Source organism: Brassica napus, chromosome A10 (assembly GCF_020379485.1).
Source record: "Brassica napus cultivar Da-Ae chromosome A10, Da-Ae, whole genome shotgun sequence".
Classification (NCBI taxonomy): Eukaryota; Viridiplantae; Streptophyta; class Magnoliopsida; order Brassicales; family Brassicaceae; genus Brassica; species Brassica napus.
Window position 1 is genome coordinate 13,852,710 of NC_063443.1, and position 15,408 is coordinate 13,868,117.

General features: G+C 34.8%; 4 protein-coding genes and 1 long non-coding RNA gene across 5 annotated transcripts; 2 read left to right on the plus strand and 3 right to left on the minus strand.

Moving 5' to 3' along the window:
- Positions 1–235: 235 nt before the first annotated feature.
- LOC106371780 (peroxidase 58) lies at positions 236–2,341 on the plus strand. The gene is made up of 4 exons (XM_048743116.1): positions 236–532; positions 992–1,189; positions 1,333–1,498; positions 1,727–2,341. Exons 1-4 carry the CDS (start codon positions 320–322, stop codon positions 2,140–2,142), a joined length of 993 nt encoding a protein of 330 aa, XP_048599073.1. The 5' UTR covers positions 236–319; the 3' UTR covers positions 2,143–2,341.
- A 2,435-nt stretch (positions 2,342–4,776) lies between these two features.
- LOC106370456 (peroxidase 58-like) lies at positions 4,777–7,003 on the plus strand. Its single transcript, XM_048743118.1, has 4 exons — positions 4,777–5,066; positions 5,632–5,829; positions 6,023–6,188; positions 6,340–7,003. The coding sequence occupies exons 1-4, from the start codon at positions 4,854–4,856 to the stop codon at positions 6,753–6,755; spliced, it is 993 nt and encodes a 330-aa protein (XP_048599075.1). The 5' UTR covers positions 4,777–4,853; the 3' UTR covers positions 6,756–7,003.
- A 2,213-nt stretch (positions 7,004–9,216) lies between these two features.
- LOC106370457 lies at positions 9,217–9,809 on the minus strand. The gene has a single exon (XM_048743119.1). The coding sequence runs from the start codon at positions 9,723–9,725 to the stop codon at positions 9,354–9,356; it is 372 nt and encodes a 123-aa protein (XP_048599076.1). The 5' UTR covers positions 9,726–9,809; the 3' UTR covers positions 9,217–9,353.
- A 2,270-nt stretch (positions 9,810–12,079) lies between these two features.
- Positions 12,080–13,626, minus strand: LOC106371781 (F-box protein At3g26010-like). Its single transcript, XM_022693404.2, has 2 exons — positions 13,128–13,626; positions 12,080–12,980 (listed from the first exon to the last, which is right to left on the minus strand). The coding sequence occupies exons 1-2, from the start codon at positions 13,555–13,557 to the stop codon at positions 12,205–12,207; spliced, it is 1,206 nt and encodes a 401-aa protein (XP_022549125.2). The 5' UTR covers positions 13,558–13,626; the 3' UTR covers positions 12,080–12,204.
- A 255-nt stretch (positions 13,627–13,881) lies between these two features.
- On the minus strand, positions 13,882–14,450 carry LOC125579232. Its single transcript, XR_007317233.1, has 3 exons — positions 14,212–14,450; positions 14,081–14,122; positions 13,882–13,999 (listed from the first exon to the last, which is right to left on the minus strand). It is a non-coding gene; the product is annotated as an uncharacterized LOC125579232 (long non-coding RNA).
- Between the last annotated feature and the right edge of the window lie 958 nt (positions 14,451–15,408).

Here is a 15,408-nt window from a genome sequence, read left to right on the forward strand (position 1 = left end):
AAAAACACATACATTTATTATGTTCCTTTGGGCACTCAGAATCGTTAATTATATATGTATTACTGTATACTTTACAAAGATAACTAATTATAACGCTAATCATTATATAAAGATTTATTGTGTCCTACAAGAAATATAAAAAGTCTCTACGACATTGAAAGTTTTGTAATTTTCCTAGAACATGTTGAATTTTCTTCCAGGGTGAAGTATAAGAGCTCTCTATAAAAGGCTACGAATGCATGCCTTTATTTTCGCATCAACCCATAAACTTCTTTTAGCTTCTTATCTCTCGGTTTAACAAACAGAGAGCGAACAAACAATGGGTATAAGCAATGCTATTCCCTCACTTTTGCTCTCAATTTTGATGTTCGGGGTTGTGGGTAATTATGCTCAGCTTACCTCTGATTTTTACTCCACGACCTGCCCTAATGTCACAGTCATTACTCGGGGTCTGATCGAGCAAGCAAGCCGTAGCGACGTCAGACTCACTGCTAAAGTCATGCGCCTTCACTTTCATGACTGTTTCGTGAACGTAAGATCTATTTCTATTCATTACCATATTTGGGTTCATAATGAAACCGCGTTTTAATGCGCATGCGATCTCATGATTCATGTTAAATCAAAACCAGCACCACATATGAAGGTTTATTAGATAAGGTCGCATTATATTTTTGTTATGTTATTGACTTAAATGGGTATTTTCTGTTCATATATACTCATTGATTAACCAAAAAGAAATACCTATTTGTTGTAAATGGCTATGGACAAAATTAATTATAGAGCTCGTTACTTTTTAGATCAACTTGAGGTTTTTAATGTTTTTAATTATATATATATATTTAAGTATACATTAGTGACGGTCTTTATAAACCCAAGTTAAAATATTCCAAAAATTATAGACAATAGACTTTGACTAAGAAATTTTAGACATAGTTTTCTTGTTAAAATTAAATCATGCATAAAACATTGAAGTCCACGTGTGTGAACACAGGGGTGCGATGGTTCGGTACTGTTGGACGCTGCTCCTGCTGATGGTGTAGAGGGTGAGAAGGAGGCTTTCCAAAACGCTGGCTCTCTGGATGGCTTCGAAGTAATCGATGATATCAAAACCGCACTCGAGAATGTTTGCCCTGGAGTTGTCTCTTGTGCCGATATCCTCGCCATCGCAGCTGAAATCTCTGTCTCATTGGTAATAATACAATTTCTGAAATTTTACGTGCTTTCATATTTTGTCCACAACATGCAGAAATTTACCCAAATTTCATATTTCAAGTTTCTAAACCCAAAGTAAATATTTTTAATAGAACTATTTTATTAATTTTACCATTTAAGGCTGGAGGACCGTCATGGGACGTATTGTTAGGAAGGAGAGATGGTCGGACAGCGAACCGCGGGGAAGCGGTGACCGCACTTCCACTAGGACCTGACTCTCTTGAGATCCTTACGTCTAAGTTCTCAGTACATAATCTTGACACTACTGATCTCGTCGCTTTATCTGGTAATTTGTGCATTCTTGTCTTAAATTTTTTTTTTTGTTGATAAAATGTGAATTTATACCAAAAGGAACAGTTTTGTTTACATCAGCTCGGCCAAGCTATTATAGTCTTAAATCTTTTGTCATCAGCCATCTTGTAGAAATATGACTATAATTATAGTACGTTGTTCGACCATAAAAAAAATTATAGTACGTTGTTACAGTGTATCTAAACGAATAATAAACATACAGGTGCTCATACTTTCGGGAGGGTTCAGTGTGGAGTGATAACCAATCGTCTACACAATTTCAGTGGTGACAACGGACAGTCCGACCCGACTATTGAACCGGAATTCTTGCAAACGTTGCGACGACAATGCCCGCAAGGCGGAAGTCTCACCGCGAGGGTCAATCTTGATGATACGAGCCCTGACTCATTTGATAACGACTATTTCAAGAACCTTCAAAACAACCGTGGGGTCATTGAATCAGATCAAATCTTGTTCTCTTCCACAGGATCACCTACTGTATCGTTGGTGAATCGTTTCGCGGAGAACCAAAATGAGTTCTTTGGAAATTTTGCGAGATCGATGATCAAGATGGGAAATGTAAAGGTTCTCACGGGAACTGAAGGAGAGATCCGTAGAGACTGCAGACGGGTCAACTAATACGGTTTTGCATATAATGGCATGTTCAGACTTTGTTATTATTCATGAAATAATTAAGTGGTATTTATTTGTGCTTTTCCATAAATGTTTTATATTCCGTTTATTTCGTTTTACTATTAAGGCTAAACATGCCACTGTTATTCATTTGTAATTGTAAATCATAAATACACACGTACTTATTAGAAAAGCTTCACGTTCTTTCTATTGTAGCCTGTACATCTATACTATTAAAGCAGAATACTTCTTATGAATCTACCCTTGAATTTTCCTATTAATTACAAAACATTACATTTTTTTTTCAATTGTTTTTTCAATTGTTTTAAATGTTTTTCGAAAATGAAAAGTCCAACAAATTTGCTACTTACATTTTCGTTTTTAAGCCCATTAAATCGTTTTAAATCCCATTTACTCAGAGATTTTCGGAATCAAATCAAATAAAAAGAAAATCCCCCAATTTGAGGAACATGCAGAAAAATAATTTAACTGTTTGACATGGTAACTGAATTTTTCAAAATTAATCTTAAAATATAGAAATATTCGATTTTATAGAAAAGATCTTCCAACTTTCTCCTCAAGTTTCTCCTAAAACCTAACACCTCGCTTTGAATCCGATCAATATTATAAATAGGCAGCACCGGTTTCCTATTATTAAATATTTATGTTATTATAATTTAAAATTTATGCATTAATTAAAAATATGTAGAATGAAAAATGTAATGTCTATTACATTTTTCATATAATATTTATTTAATAAGTTAAAATTATAAATAAATAACCTTACCAAATATATCATCACAATATGATTAAATTTATTGAGTAGGAGTTTACCATTTTAAAATTTTTTAACTAATTAATTATTACACAAACAAATTTTTTTATTTTAATAATAATTAAAAAAATAAAGAAGACAATATTATATAAATTGAATATAAACAAATAAAAAAATCAATTAAAATATAGATTAGACAAATATTTATTAATTTAAATAAAATTTTAAAAAGAATCGATTCCGCGCTTTAAAAGCGCGGGTCAAAATCTAGTTTACCTTCTAAAACAAAATAATTTATAGCTTCTGAGTTCTGATAGCCACATTACAATTTTATAACACTATCTAACAATTTATATTTCAAAATCACATAACTGAAACTTAAGCAAAAAAAAATGCAGAAAACATAGAAGCTTGAATGCATTACATATATTAATAGTATGAATAATTCACTTTAGTTATTGTAGTTAAAAAAATTAAAGATTAATGAAAGTAAATTGTGTTTAAAAAAAAGTATTCTGGACTACACTTTTCATATTTGGTAACGTTTTTTGATTATGTATTTTTTCCCTTTTTTGTAATTTCTTTTTGCTAAGTAGAATAGGTATTAGGTGAATACAATGTTCTAAAAATTGCTAGGCGTTGGTTATGCGTCTTATAGAATATTATTGTTTAGACGGATATCTAGACCATTTTTTCTTATTTAGACTGATTTTTCTTTTAAAAAAAAATCAACTTGAAGAAATCGTCTTCCTCATATCCTGCTCATATCCGATTTACTGACTAGGTGAATATGTAAGCGGTAGTCTATTTTTAGAACACTGCTTGCATAGAATAACCACTTATCCCCGTTGCCATATCTCTGATCACATGTTTCCATTATTTTATTAAACCAGTGATGGCTTAACAACTCACACCTTAGGTTCCATTAGACCGATTCAATGTTTCTATTATTTTATTACATTTACGTACACCAATGATGATTCAACTCCATCGTATATTGGATTAGACCGATTAAACGGCATACCAGATCTCAATTCATATACGGAAGAATAGATCGTTTTTATGTGGCGTGAGCCGCCGAGTGAAAGATTCAACCATTCCTACATGAGTGAGTAAACATTTAACATTCACATGATTCTTATATGCATTAATAATCGTCATCTTGATGTTTTTGCTTTGATACTGAATACTAATTTTACTTCATCGACTTTAAAACATAAAAATAAAGAAAAAAAACTGTAACTAACAAGGTCAAAACACATTACACATGTACGTTCGTTGATTATATATACCTAAATATCGTCAAGTCAATTGTTTTTTTTTTTTTTTTTTTTCGTCAAGTCAAGTCAAGTCAATTGTTATGTGCCGTTACTCAGTTTTTCGTCTATTTTAGCTATCCTTAGTTATTTTTCATGACGTACATTGATATGACCCTTTTATTGACCTGCCCTAAGGCCAGCAGCCGTCGCTCAACATTAATCTATGTATATATCTTTATATTTTATTTTATGTTTCAAGAAAAAAAATATATTTTATTTGTGTTTTTCAAAAGCTTCAATTTTTAATCAAAATATTTCAAATAAGAGATTTTAACGTAGGCTTTTCAAACTTAAAAAAAACTCACAAATAATGGTGTCACATTTTCAAAGATTCAATTTGATATACTTTGTTCTCAAATTTTTTTTTGATATACTCAAATTCGTTGTCCAAATTGTAGTCAGAGATGCTAATCATTATATTTTATTATGTGTCACAAAATAAAATTAGAAGTCTATACCGCACTGAAATGTTTTGTAACTTTCTTAGAATATGTATAAATTTTCTTCCATCGTTAGGTATAAGCTCTTTATAAAAGGCGTCACTCTTTGATCAATCCACAATATCCTCTAAGCTTATTCTTTCTATCGCTCAGTTTGACTAACTAACATAGAGCGACAGAAGAATGGGTCTAAGCAATATTACTATCCCCTTACTTTTGCTCTCGCTTTTGATGTTTGGTGTTTTGGGTAATGCTCAACTTAGCTCCGATTTTTACTCCGAGAGCTGTCCTAATGTCACAATCATCGCTCGGCGTCTGATCCAACGAGCTAGCCGTGGCGACGTTAGACTCACTGCTAAAGTCATGCGTCTTCACTTTCACGACTGTTTTGTGAACGTAAGATCTATTTCTATTCATTAGCATATATATACTGCTAAAGTCATGCCTCTTTCACGACTTTCACTGCTATGTGATTTTTTTTTTTGTTTAACAAAAGACCTAGCAATCGATATAAGGTGCATGTGATCTTGTGATTCATGTTGAATCTAAACCCTGTGTGCAGCTTTATGATCGTTGTAAAGGGGTTTGGTGGACTTTAAACAGAAGTAAAATTGAAATTTAGAGTTTGCATCACCAATCTTCCTAAAATTGGAATGACATATTTATTAGGACGAGTTATGTTGAGCTGTTTTCCAAAGATCAAATCTAAAATTTGATGTTTGATCATAAGTTTGACGATATAATCCGTACATTGACCTTAGTTTCATTAATTGTGAGTATCGGTCTTCCTAAACCCAAAATTAAAATGTCTTTTTGTTTCTTTTACTTTAATCATTAAGCAAGAAAAGTATAGACTAGACTTTAATTTGTCAAAAAAAAAATTATGATTATTTTGATAATGTAATTAGATCATTTGAAAATTAAAATATGCATGAAACATTGACCTCGTGATGAAACACAGGGCTGCGATGGTTCGGTACTATTGGACGCTGCTCCTGTGGATGGAGTAGAGGGTGAAAAGGAAGCTTTCCAAAACGCTGGTTCTCTTGACGGTTTCGAAGTGATCGATGATATCAAAACCGCACTGGAGAATGTATGCCCTGGAGTCGTCTCTTGTGCCGATATCCTCGCTATTGCAGCTGAAATCTCTGTCTCACTGGTAATAAAATAACTCTTTGAAAATTTTATGTTGTAGCTAAATTCTATGAAACATGAGCAGGATATATAACTTAGTGGTTGAACTAGTGTTAAAATACTATGAAGACACTATAGTAAAATAATGAAAACACTATATTGTATATTACATATATATATATATATTTTTAAAGAAAATTATATTTGTATCCTTTAAGGCGGGAGGGCCGTCATGGGACGTATTGTTAGGAAGAAGAGATGGTCGCACGGCTAACCGTGGGGACGCCGTGGCTGCACTTCCACTAGGACCTGACTCGATGGAGATACTTACTTCTAAATTCTCCGTACATAATCTTGACACTACCGATCTTGTCGCTTTATCTGGTAATCTTTACATTCCCGTCTTGAATCTTCGTTCGAGACCAAAAAATATTGGCCATCTTGCAGAAGTATGATTAAACTTTTGACCAGGGATCTCAATAGTACTTTGTTTCAATATTATCAATACGAATTATGAATCATAATAAATGTACAGGTGCTCATACCTTCGGGAGGGTTCAGTGTGGAGTGATAACAAATCGTCTACACAATTTTACTGGTAGCAATGGACAGTCTGATCCTAGCATTGAACCAAAATTCTTAAGAACACTGCGAAGAAAATGTCCGCAAGGCAGAAGTCTCACTGCGAGGGTCAATCTTGATCCTACAAGCCCTGACTCATTTGATAACGACTATTTCAAGAACCTTCAAAACAACCGTGGAGTCATTGAATCAGATCAAATCTTGTTCTCTTCGAAAGGAGCACCTACTGTGTCTTTGGTGAATCGTTTTGCAAAGAGCCAACGTAAATTCTATAAAGCTTTTGCGAAATCAATGATCAAGATGGGCAATGTAAGGGTTCTCACAGGAAACGATGGAGAAATCCGTAGAGACTGTAGACGGGTCAACTAATACGGTTTTGCATAATTGCATCGTCAAGTGATCAAATTTACGTGTTAATTATACTTAATAAGTTGTATTTCTGCTTTTCCACAATTGTTTATTTCCATTTGATTTTGTTTTACTATATTGAGGTTAAGCATGTCCATTATTAATTTGTTCTCACTTCTCAGATTGTACATCATACACATATAAATGAGAAGAGCGTCAACAAAGTAATTAAACTTCTGTAAGGAAAAGAAAATAAAAAAAGTGGCGAACGACGTCGTTGCAGTCGAGATAGTCTCATGTAGTACATATATAAAGCTGTGCTTTGCTGCAGTACAACACACCAGAACACCGATGTTTAGTCGTACATACAGAAACTTGGGTTAAATAATTAAGAATACATTAATAATGTCTTTCATTACATTAGTCACATGGAAACTATTTTAAAATTTAGCTAACTATAATTTAAAAACTTACAAATCAGCAACCTCAAAAATACGATATAGCACGGCTCGTTAATCGTACACAGTAGTACAACACATGAATTGTACTGCTTTCAGACAATGTCTTATAAATTACATGTAGTTCCATGGTGATAAAACATAGCAAGAAGGTTTTTTTTCCTGGATTTGCACGAACATCATTGAGTGCAGCGTTGATGTGATTTACTTATCTTTTTCATTGTTGAATGGATTAAAGCAATTTACATCAACGTTGGCTCAATTATGTTTTTCTGATTTTCAGGATCATAGAGAAAAAACATTCACAAATTTTTTTTATCATTGATCTCATTCCAACTCCAGATTCAAATCTCTAGCTCTTTTTCGAGTCTTACAACAAACTTTCACCATACAAAATAACTTAGAGAAGCACCGAAAAGGATTCAATATGCGAGGTTGGTCTCTTTAATGGAATTGTGAACAGTTTCGTTTATTGAATAATAGTGACAGTTCTAAAAATGTATTTTATTTTAATGAAAGTCATGGCTTTTAAATATATACTACTGGTAATGGAGACGAGAGGTAAGACCGTAAGACCAGGTTCATCTCTAGTTTCTAAGGAGGGTTTTACAAAAAAAAATAGTGGTTCCACAAATCAGCAAAAAACCGGTAACAAAAGTGATTAAATAAAGATTAATTTTTGTTGGTTTCATGTATTGTTCGCGGGTTCCACTGACTAGCAGTTCGTAATTGGTTTCTTTTTAATTTTTTTTTCTTGGATAAAAATTTTTTTTAAGAAACCTTTAAACCTACTTTGACGATAATCATGCTCCTAAGAGTGACATTAAAATTATTATATTTTCAAAATATTATCACCGTTTTTAAACAGAAAGTGAACAACTTTGTTAATAAGATTAACGTCGCACTAATGTTCAAAAAAAAGAGAAGATTAATATCGCATATTCGAATCTCTATTGGGTGCATTTTCAAGTTATTTTGTATGTTGAAGGTGTATTGTTAGAATCGAAAATATAATAATTTTAAATGTTCTAAACGGCGTATATAGTTGTTATGTATTTTAAATGTTACGGTAAAGTAACGTTTTTCAACCTTTAACACATGATATCTGATGTGTCTTTCAAAAAAAAACAAGGAAAAACCATTTAAATCCAAAAATTATTTTTCGTTCGAGTATAACTTTGTTGAATTTTTAATCGCTAAGAATCACATAACAACTTTTATAACTTCATCGATCAATATATATATAGGAACTAGGAAGTAGTAAGTTCCAAATACACTTGTTTTACTTTCTAAAGTTTTTACATTTACTTGTTTGTTCTGTAAAAAAAACTTGCAACTTATATTAAGTTGTATTTCAGAACTACTAAATTATTATTACAATCTCACACATAACGTGGATCAATCATCTAGTTTCTATCAGTTAAGAACGACGCTCGATTTGAAAATCTGGCAGAATTATAGTGGACAAATGTCGCTTTCAATCCTGAGTATTCATGAATTCATAGTCTAGAATGTACCCCTAACTTTATAAAGTAGTGGTGAGAATTGTTAGTACAAATATACATGTCGGTATCTTTTTTTATCAAAACAAACTTGAAAATAAAAGATATCACTTTGGCATTATTATAGTGATCGATTTTTTTAATCAAAATTTCAAAATTACTCTTTTCTATAACCAAAACAAAGCAACGTTCACAAAGCAATCGCAAAAGTTTTTGTAATTTCTTAACAAATAAAAAAGGTGAAGAAATCCCGGAAAATATTTACGTAGACAATAACAAACTCCCACTTGTCAAAAGATGACAAGAAGAACCACTAGTTGTTTGTGTCAGTGTACATTACATACATGAGGCACCGTAAGATTCATTTTAGGAGTTTAGCTCATGCATCCATTCATCCACAAAACTTTTCTATTGCAACAGTTTTTTTAATCTACATCTCATTTTATAAAGGGAATTTTTCGAATACAAGTAGAATATACACACGCAGAGACACTTAATTTTATCTACATGAAGACACTCTGATAAGACTTGAAAGATCTTCGGCAAAAGTTTCACTCGTACACATACTTTGACATCTCACATGAGAGACTAGATTTTACATGGATGTTCCATATCTCAAGCGGGTCATATGTTTTAAGGAAAATTTTAGGTTGATCGATCTACCTAGCCCCAAAGGGGAACCACATCTCATGGATGTCTGACTGGTACGAGACCATGAACAAGATGATCACGAGAACTGTTGCTACTCCCCAAGGAGAAGAACCAGCACGGTGGATGGAGTCTTGTTCAGGCCAGGGGACGTAGAAGGAAAGGCCGCCTGAGAAGATGTGGACGAGGAGGAGAAGGAAGAGAGGGGAGAGCATGAAGACCAGCTTGAGCTGGTTCATGGTGTCTTCGAGGACGGACTCGTAGTTCAAGTACCATGTGAGGGACAACACGAAGAACACAACCATGAAGAAAAAACAGACATGTGGGTCTGGGAGAGAGAGGTAGTCCAAGTACGATGAACCGTAGTATGGTGATCTCTCCATGTATAACTCTTCTTCTTCTTGATCTTCTCTAGTTTTGGCGAAGGTCTAAAAGTTTTTAGAATGTGTAAGGGAAGTCTAGATGTCTCTCTATAAGTGTGTGTGTAATGTATTTATACCAAGAAGTAGATTATCTCTAGAGAGAAGAAAAGAGTAGTTTTCGCTTATTAAGATATTGCAGGGCTTTTGGGGGTTTGAAGTGGTCGGTTCAGACCACGTGGATATTGTCATATGGTTCTGTATTAAAACATCAAATTATTTCCTTTTAAATTTAAAGCCAAATAAAGCTTAACTAAAGAGCTCTTCATTATTTGTATATATATATATATTTGAAATTATAATTTGTAAAAAGAAGGTAGGTTGAAATATGAAAAACGCTCTGTGCTCTAAAACTTACTTGGATATGCTGCTGTGGTTCTACATCGGTCGCTTGATCAAGTAGAGAAAAAATATCCAAAACCTTATCATAAGCTGTGAATTTGATTGAATATTGTTTGCGATAATACAAGGGGATCAGGAGATTACGTCAGAACATTTTGATTTTTAATTAGTCTATTTTTGGATGTCATGATGCATGGATCCTTTCGTGGACGAAGTCACGGAAGTCGGTTAATAATGACGGTAGTAGATTCATCAGATTAATTTATTACTATGAACAAAAATGTGACCGGTTCACTTCTGCAATTAAGGCTGGGCTCAGTAACCCGAATTCTAAACCGAACATGATGCATATCTAGTTTTAGAAAAAAACGAATGAATTTTGTAGTGCGTTAGAAAACATATCCAAACCAGGAATATTATTAATCGAATTCAAATGGATAATCTGAAACACCCGAAAAATTGAAAGATCTGAAGAAACCAATTTAAATGTCCAAATTAATATATACAATGTAAATATTTGAAACATAATTATATAATTCAAATATTCAATGTCGTATTTATTTTAATATTATATCTAACAATAAGTATTTTAAATTTTAAAAAGTACCTTAAATACCCAATTATATATAGGTAAGTATATATTTTTTTTAACATTGGTAACACATTAGATCATCATATAATCTCTAATTCGGTTATGTAAGATGATCAACTATCTGCAACGTGCGACATTGATGAACAGCTTCACAGACAAAGATTCTAAGATGAAGTTCTCCCCGAAACATTTAATCGATAGACGGTTCTGCATGTACGACATCCTCGATGGACATGCTCTCTCCGCAGTAAACAACCACAATAAACGGCTCTACTTACAGAGTACCTCCAATAAGCTTCACATCATATAATCTGCAAGAAATTGTATAGTTTGAGAATCGAACCCCAAACCTGGGTGTATAAGCCTTTAAACCTTAACCATTAGACTATGATGCTTCCACAATAAATATATATTTTTATGTTCTGATTTTAAATTTTAGATTTTATTTTGGGTATATCTGAATCGGTCCGATATAACTCGAATCCAAACAACATATGGTTATTTTGTGAGTTCTAGAAGGTGAAAATCGATGTGTTATATCCGTTCTCGATCCGTAATTATAAATTTATTAGTATAGGACTTAGGAGTTTAAGACGTGTTACAAAATAGAACTAAAATCTAAAAAAAATTCCAAACTTAGAACGGTATCCGAATGTCTATGCCTATCTCCTATTATATCAGACTCTCTTCTCTTATTTGTGTTTCCGGACGAGCCCAATTGTAGTCTACTAGAATTTAGAAATGAGACGCCCAAATAGCTCATCTTCAGTTCATTCATCTTCGCTAAGTATATATACATATATATATTGTCTTCTTCTTTTTTTGGCGCAATATATATTGTCCCTTTCCATAATGCTTCAACATGGGAACATTTGTGGGTCATATTCTTCTTTGTACTTGGTCTATGGCACCTCTTTAACCATATCAAACTATTTTCTTTGCATCCAAAATCATACATGGTTTTGAAGGCCCCGCTGATCCGAAGTGTACATGGTTTTCTCTATAAAAACCAAGACATTTAGAGCCTCTTTTGATCATTAATAGGCTCCTCGAACCATCCCATCAAATCATCTCCATAACTTTTAACACTCTTGCATCTCCCTTATCTTCATAGCCTATGCAACTTTTGCCATCATCCTCAACAGAACAAAACCAATGGCTCATAGGGAACTCATCAACTTAATTGCGACTCTTGCCTTCACTCAACAACTCTTTCTCTTCCATTTTCACTCGTCCCACACAACACGGGCGTCGAGGGCCACTCAGTGGCAGAGCCACAATGTTGGCACATGGGTCAACTGACCCGGACCCAGGTGGATTTTCTATTAAAAAAATTATATTGGTATAATTCTATAGAAACTATGTAACTATTGGTAATTTTAAAAAAATAATCGAAAGTGTTCATAATTGAAAGTGTTCTATAGAATTCTGAAAAAAACAAATCAAAGAAAGTATAATTCGAAAAAAACATTATAGAACAATAATGTCACACAAAGAAACATACTGATATCACCCCATCCAAAAGTACTCGTCATTGCTTTCATCCCCCATTATTGCCGCACGTTCCCTCATCATTCTCTCATGTTCCCTCACCATTCTCTCATGTGTTGCAGTAGCGTGAGAAAGCAGCGAAGTCGTATCTATCATCTCAGCTTGGGGAGGACGAGGTACCGATTCCATCCACCGCGGGATCACGAACTGGAACAACCAGATACAAACCTGAAAGTTCAAGTCTTCGTCTTCGTCTGATGATGATCTTGGACGCCATAACTCATTCACACTTTTCTTACAAACAGACTTGTCAATGAAACAATCATTAGCTGCATCCCCCAGGACTGTGTAGTCCTGTTTCCGCAAGTTACACGATACCAAATGATCATCCCGTTGACTCCATAGATAGACAGTAGCGACATCAAATGGATGCATTGCCATGGGTGCATAGTTACCTGTAATCGGAAAGCCGACTTCCCACAAAAGCTCCCAAGAGTAGTCATCATTGTTCATCAACCTCCAGATCTTCAAAACAGTTTCATCCTTTTTCGCTAACGTTCTGACGTACATGACAAAGCCTCCTGAGGTAGTCAAGGTTCGTTTGTAGTCCTTGTTGTGATCCGGATAGTCCGGTAACTGCACAACCAGGAATTGATCGGATTCGGAATAGAAATCATGAGCTAAGAGTACTCCAGGCACATAGAGACAACCAAAGTAGATTCTACCGTTGAGGTTGATATTATACATGTTGCCGATTTGAATAGGAGAGTGGATCACTTTAAAAGTCCAAACCCCTGTCTCAGAGGAATACAGTAACACACTCAAGTCACTCGAGAGATAATCATTTGTAACTTGGTAAGAAGCTATCCTAATCACATTAAACCTCAAAACGACGCCGTCCTCGTCCAAGCGAGTCACTAAACCAAACACGGAAGAATCACCTTTGGGATCAGAGGGAGGTGGGGGGATTTTGATCCATTGCTGTAAAACCGGACTCCCCACGTAGCAGTAAGCTTTATCAGAGCCGTCTGTGATCAAAACCAATCCACCGGAAGAGTCCATATAGTCGCAACCGTTATGATAGTGTTTGAAAGACGGTGGGATGAGTGGAGCTGGAGACTTGGGAAGATAATCCCATGTTTTGCGTCCATGGAAGACTATGAGTTCGTCTTGTCCGAACACGAGCGACCACGATGATGAAGAAGAGGAGGAGTTTCGGTGCAGAGATAAAAAGAGACGGCGGAAATAAGGGGATTCGATTGTCGATTTCCATTTCTTGCAGACTGATTTGAATCTGCAGATGGTTCTCAAGGGTGATCTCGCTAGAATCTCTGTCTGCAGCACCTCCAAGAGATGGGTTTTTGTTTCCATCGCCAATGGAGATGTGTCTCTCTCTCTCTGCGAAAGTGACGACTAGAGGGTTTCGAGGTTTTTTAGTTAGTGAGAGCATGATTATCCCTATAACCCCATAAGAGTTTCTTGATCACTTTTTTAGTATTAAATGTGTGTTAAGAATTTAGTTAAGAAACAACTAATTTTTTGTCCCCCATTCGTAGTTTCTTAACTTAAGGGTTTTTTTTAAAAAAAAATGTGTGATGACTAAAAAGAAAGAGAAAATGGATGACTTTAGTTTAGTGAATAAACATAAATATAACAGAACAACAACAACAAGAAGACACAACATAAACATAACAGAACATTAACTCCATTACAGAATCAATAGATAGAACAACCTAAACATAGCTTACTTGCTTGCAACAACCGGAGGAACCACCCAAGTGTTTGCCCGGAAGCCATAAGGAAGGTTGCCAAACTGAAACAGAACAACAAATTATTATACTATGAAGCCTCCTTAATAACATAACACAACACATGCAGAAATGGCTTTACGTACTTTATTATGCTCAATGAAAGCTTTCATAAGAGCGTCATAAGCCTGCAGACACAATCACAACCACACCAGAGATCACAAAACAGAACTGAAAAGATAAAAAGGTGAAACCTTTATCAACAATTGTAACTTACAGCATCAAAAGGCCTGCTTATATAGCTCAACTAAAGAATGACAAAGAAGCTGCTGTTTCTCAGCTGGGTAAAAAACTGTTCTTGACGCAACAACCGTGATAGGCTTCCCACTTGAAACTTTAATCTGCAAAATGGTATATCAAATCAGTCCTAAGTTTCTCTCGAAAGCAAACAACTAAGAAAGAGTCCTTACATCGATTTGAAAGAGATCATCTAATCCTTTATCTTCAATTGATGGACGAACAAACCTTCTGATATCTGCAAGATTCAAGAAACGTTAATCAGTACGCGATATTAGACTCAGAACGCGACGAGTTAGCGAGAAGGAAACTCACATTGGATCGGAGGAGTAAGGTGGGAGAAGGAGAAGAATTCGTAAAACTGTCCGAGACGACTCGGTGGGCACATGTTGATTCGCCCTTGTCTCCGCCTTCTGCAACCTGAGAAGCCTCACATCCGCCGCTACGGCCGTTGCCCACGACGAGTTTCTTCTCTGATTCCTTGAGCTTAGGGCTGAGAACGGAATCTGAATCGCCGGCATCCTTGTGTCCAGATTCCTTGGGAGACAAGCGAGACACCGGTGGTTTCGACGAACCGTTTCATCAGATCAGACGGAGAGAACCCTAACCTGAGTTCCCGGCGGCGGAGCTGACAGGACCTTCGACGGAAGGGCGTTGTTGATCCGGCTCGACTGAACCTCGCTGTAGATCGTAGACGGAGAAGACAAGAGAGGAGGAAAGAAAGAAAAGAAAGAGAAAAGAAAAAAAGAAAAAAAATAAATAAATAAATCAAATTTCACAGTTGCTGACACGTGGTTTAAGGACCCTTGTTATTATCGGTCTCCAAAATCCTGTATTAAGGATCGCTTATTACCTTTTTATTTAGTTTTGATTTAAATAAATGACTTATTTTGTTTAAAACCCTTCTTTAGAAACTGCAATAATCATGCTCTCAGAGGATATGGGCCTTGGTAATACAAATCTATACTAGCCACATTGAACCTAACTAAAATGAACAGACGAAAATACCATATATGATAACACTAAAACAATTTCTTCCGCAAATATAGATTTTAAAGATCAAATAACCAAAATATTTCATTAAAAAAGTAAATATAAAGTTAGTGTTAACTAATCCAAAGTTTAGGGTTAAAATTTCAGATTGAGATTTGGGATTGAGATTTAAGGGATGGAGATT